Source organism: Mus caroli, chromosome 5, assembly GCF_900094665.2.
Source record: "Mus caroli chromosome 5, CAROLI_EIJ_v1.1, whole genome shotgun sequence".
NCBI classification, from domain to species: Eukaryota; Metazoa; Chordata; class Mammalia; order Rodentia; family Muridae; genus Mus; species Mus caroli.
In genome coordinates, this window is record NC_034574.1 from 19,482,302 (window position 1) to 19,483,797 (window position 1,496).

Here is a 1,496-nt window from a genome sequence, read left to right on the forward strand (position 1 = left end):
TTGATGGCATCTGCCAGAGCATCAATGGTCTCGATGTCCAGGTGATTGGTAGGCTCGTCCAGAAAGAGCATGTGAGGGTTCTGCCAGGCCAGCCAGGCCAGGCACACTCGGCACTTCTGCCCATCCGACAGGTTCCGGATTGGGCTCACCTAGAGGAACCATGACATAAGGATTTGGTGCTGGCATTACAAAGGCTATGCAGCAGGGGACTTCTCTCCTTTTTCTGGCTCTTGTAACCATTATTGCCTTTTTTTTGTTGTTGTTTTTGCAAGTCATGAGCTTAGGATGACCCAAGATCATACAGCAAGACAGTGGCCAGGCCATTAGTCCTGAGGCCTGACAAAGGACACCTGGAAGCATGACCATGTGCCTGTCACTCTAAGATCAGAAGTCCTTATGCAATGACATAATCTAGTGACTGTGCAGTTTCATGTCTGTCTTCTAGGTTGCAATTCCCTTTGCTCCCTCAAGCACTCTGGCTCAAGAGCCACTCAGAGTCCCATTCACTGATCTCTCTTACAACCCCATAGTGAATGGGACACTACAGAGGAAAGGAGTGGAGACTCTGGATCACATGTGAAGACAGCGCCCGATCACCGTCTGGCAGTAGCCTCTGAGCCATCTTGGGTCCTTCCCACTGCTCCTCTCTCACCTGCTGTTTCCCAGTGAGGCCATATCTCCCAATGATCTTCCTCATCTCCTCCTTCTCCTTGATCTCTGGATAGCACTTCATCATGTATTCCAATGGTGAAAGGTCAAGGTCCAGCTGCTCCTGTAAGTGCTGCAGAGAAAGCAAGACCACATTTGAGGGAACGCCTCCAAAAGGATGCCACTTGGTGTGACAGGGGCCTACCCTAAGAGGCCTGCCCAGACACTTGCTCAGGATACAAGATGCAGGGTGGAGTTATGTTCCCAGAGGAGGGGTTGGACAGATGTGTTCCCTTTTTCCACCCTGGCCCCCAACCTTGACCCCAGGTCTGTACCTGATGGTAACGCCCTATCTTGACATGAGAATGCTTCCGGATCATTCCATCTGTAGGCAGAAGCTAAGGAAGAGTATTAAGTAGAATCAGTGGTGGGTGGAGGGGAATCCCAGACACATGTATAATGAACAGGGCTCAAACTACCCCCTAGTTGATCTACTGTGCTAGCTAACACACAGACCACTGTCTAGGCACTTTCGAGTGTTAGGGGGGGCTGTGAAGATCTCAATGGATAAAGGTACTGGCTTGACAACCTGAGTTGATCTGGAACCCACATGGTGGAAGGTAAGATCTGACTCCCACATGAATGTGCACATTAGTAAAGCACAACACACTTTTCTCAAAAGAAACTCCAGAGTATCTTGTCTGTATGGCCTGGCTTAAACACTGTCACATGCACTCACATGAAATCTCGGTGACACAGCCTGGCGCGGTGGCGCACGCCTTTAATCCCAGCACTCGGGAGGCAGAGGCAGGCGGATTTCTGAGTTCGAGGCCAGCCTGGTCTACAAA

At 50.5% G+C, this 1,496-nt stretch overlaps 1 protein-coding gene across 1 annotated transcript in view; it reads right to left on the bottom strand.

The window, feature by feature from the left end:
• Positions 1 to 2: 2 nt before the first annotated feature.
• Abcf2 (ATP binding cassette subfamily F member 2) overlaps positions 3 to 1,496 on the bottom strand; it is a gene marked incomplete at its 3' end in the record, with an annotated part of 11,068 nt that continues 9,574 nt past the window's right edge. Inside the window, exons 11-13 of the mRNA XM_021162170.2 lie at positions 984 to 1,046; positions 653 to 781; positions 3 to 149 (exon numbers count right to left, since the gene is read on the bottom strand). Coding sequence (XP_021017829.1) covers positions 3 to 149; positions 653 to 781; positions 984 to 1,046 — 339 coding nt within the window. The remainder of the gene's footprint in view (positions 150 to 652; positions 782 to 983; positions 1,047 to 1,496) is intronic.